General features: G+C 34.3%; 1 protein-coding gene across 1 annotated transcript; it reads left to right on the plus strand.

Annotated features, from left to right (window-relative positions):
* Nucleotides 1–206: 206 nt before the first annotated feature.
* LOC110444086 (armadillo repeat-containing protein 7-like) lies at nt 207–1,763 on the plus strand (the record flags this gene model as incomplete). Its single annotated transcript, XM_021488505.1, has 3 exons — nt 207–312; nt 691–782; nt 1,383–1,763. Coding segments are annotated over 3 exons (285 nt in total), but the record flags the coding sequence as incomplete, so codon positions are not given.
* Between the last annotated feature and the right edge of the window lie 6 nt (nt 1,764–1,769).

Below are 1,769 nucleotides of genomic sequence, written 5' to 3' on the forward strand. Positions count from 1 at the left end.
CCCCTGTTTATGAAGCTTGTCACTGGTTGTCTGTCTTGTTGAGTGAGCTAGTGGATAATTCTCGCCTGTGTTGGAGTTGTCTCCCCTGTTGTTATACTAAGTGACCTTGAGCAATATATATAAAATTGTTACTTTCTGTAAAATATAGATGTTTACTTCATCATGTCAGAATTTAGTCTTTGTAAATTTTGAAACATTATTTTAAATGTTATGAAATAATTTGTATTGTTTTGTTTCCAAGTCCTAATGAAGAAACTGTGTTATCAACAATCACAACACTCATGTACCTTACTACACCTGAATCAAAGAAAGGTAGGGTAGCAATCAGCTTTAAACATCACATTTACACTGCTGTATTGTACTAGGTTCTCATGGAGTTTGAAGGGAATTTTGAAAAAAATATACTAATATAACAGCAAAGTCTACCGTTGTTACAAATGTAGACCTATACAAGTTGACCATAGTTATAAATATGTGTAAAAAATTTAACATTGTTACAAATATATTTACAAAGATGATCATTCTTATAAATACAATTTTGACCATTGTTTAAATATAGATATGAAGCTCATCTTTACAGATGTACATAAAAAGTTGACAAAAAGTCGAAAGAAAACTGTAAAGTTGACCGTAGTTGAGTAGTTATAAATAAAGATGTATAGTTGACATTTGTGCTCCTTTTTTTTCCAGAGATTACAGCTTTGCCTATTGTAGAATGTATGCTGAGGTTTTCTGAGGCTAATAACAAGAGACTAAGTAATCTTGCCAAGGTTTTTCTCAAGGTAAGACTTTTAAAGGACATTGTTGGTGTACAAGGTTAAATCCAAACATTGTGGGAAGATGTCACCAGGTGAGATCGAAAGCTGTACACGTGTACAAGTAAATTAAACGTTTTACTCAGTAAAATTTTATTTTAAAGGTATATCCGCAGGTAAAAACTCATCTTCATTGTGTTGTCATACACAGGCAAAATTTCTTGATGTCAATTTCAGGTCAATTTTACCCGAAAAGAGCAAAAAAGGTCAATTTCAGTTCAAAACTTGACCTCAATTTGTCCCGAAGTTGACATGAAAGTTGTATCTGAATTTACATGTATATTTTTCAGTCAATTTCACCTGAAAATGACTTCAAATTGACATGGAAATTTCACCTGAATTGACATGAAACTAACCTGAAAAAAAATTCATGTGAAATTGACCTCAATTTAACATAAATTTTACCTAAATTTGAATTTCAAGTAAGGATTTTTCAGATCAAATTGACATCAAGAAAGTTTGTCTGTGTAAGTGGTCCATTATTTAAGAACCAATGTTTATTACAACGTTTCACCAGATGAAGCCCGCCTGAGAGCTTTCCTGATTATTTTCTCTCTTTTCCTTTAGGATTATTGCTCAGTTAGTCAGCTGGATGCAGCGAAACAGATACAACAGCAGATGTCAGGTTTAAGTCAGTCAAGTGAGGACACTTGATGAAACAGCCAAGCATGTTCAACATCAGATGTTAGGTCTTTCTCAGTCTAGCAAGGACATGTGAAGAAACAGCAGTTCCATGTCAGTGCAATGATGACCCCTGTTAAAAATTCCAAGCCTGCACAGCATCAGTTAGCAGCTTAAAGTCAATCTACTGAAGACACCAGATGAAAAAGCCAAATATGACCAACAACATACATTAGTTGTCAGGTCAGCGTCAGTCTTGTGATGAAACGGCCAAACATATACAACATGAGTTGTTGGGTCAGAGTCAGGCTAGTGAGGACAGGTGATGAAACA

This window comes from Mizuhopecten yessoensis, unplaced genomic scaffold (assembly GCF_002113885.1).
Source record: "Mizuhopecten yessoensis strain PY_sf001 unplaced genomic scaffold, ASM211388v2 hete_36008394, whole genome shotgun sequence".
In the NCBI taxonomy this organism is placed as follows: Eukaryota; Metazoa; Mollusca; class Bivalvia; order Pectinida; family Pectinidae; genus Mizuhopecten; species Mizuhopecten yessoensis.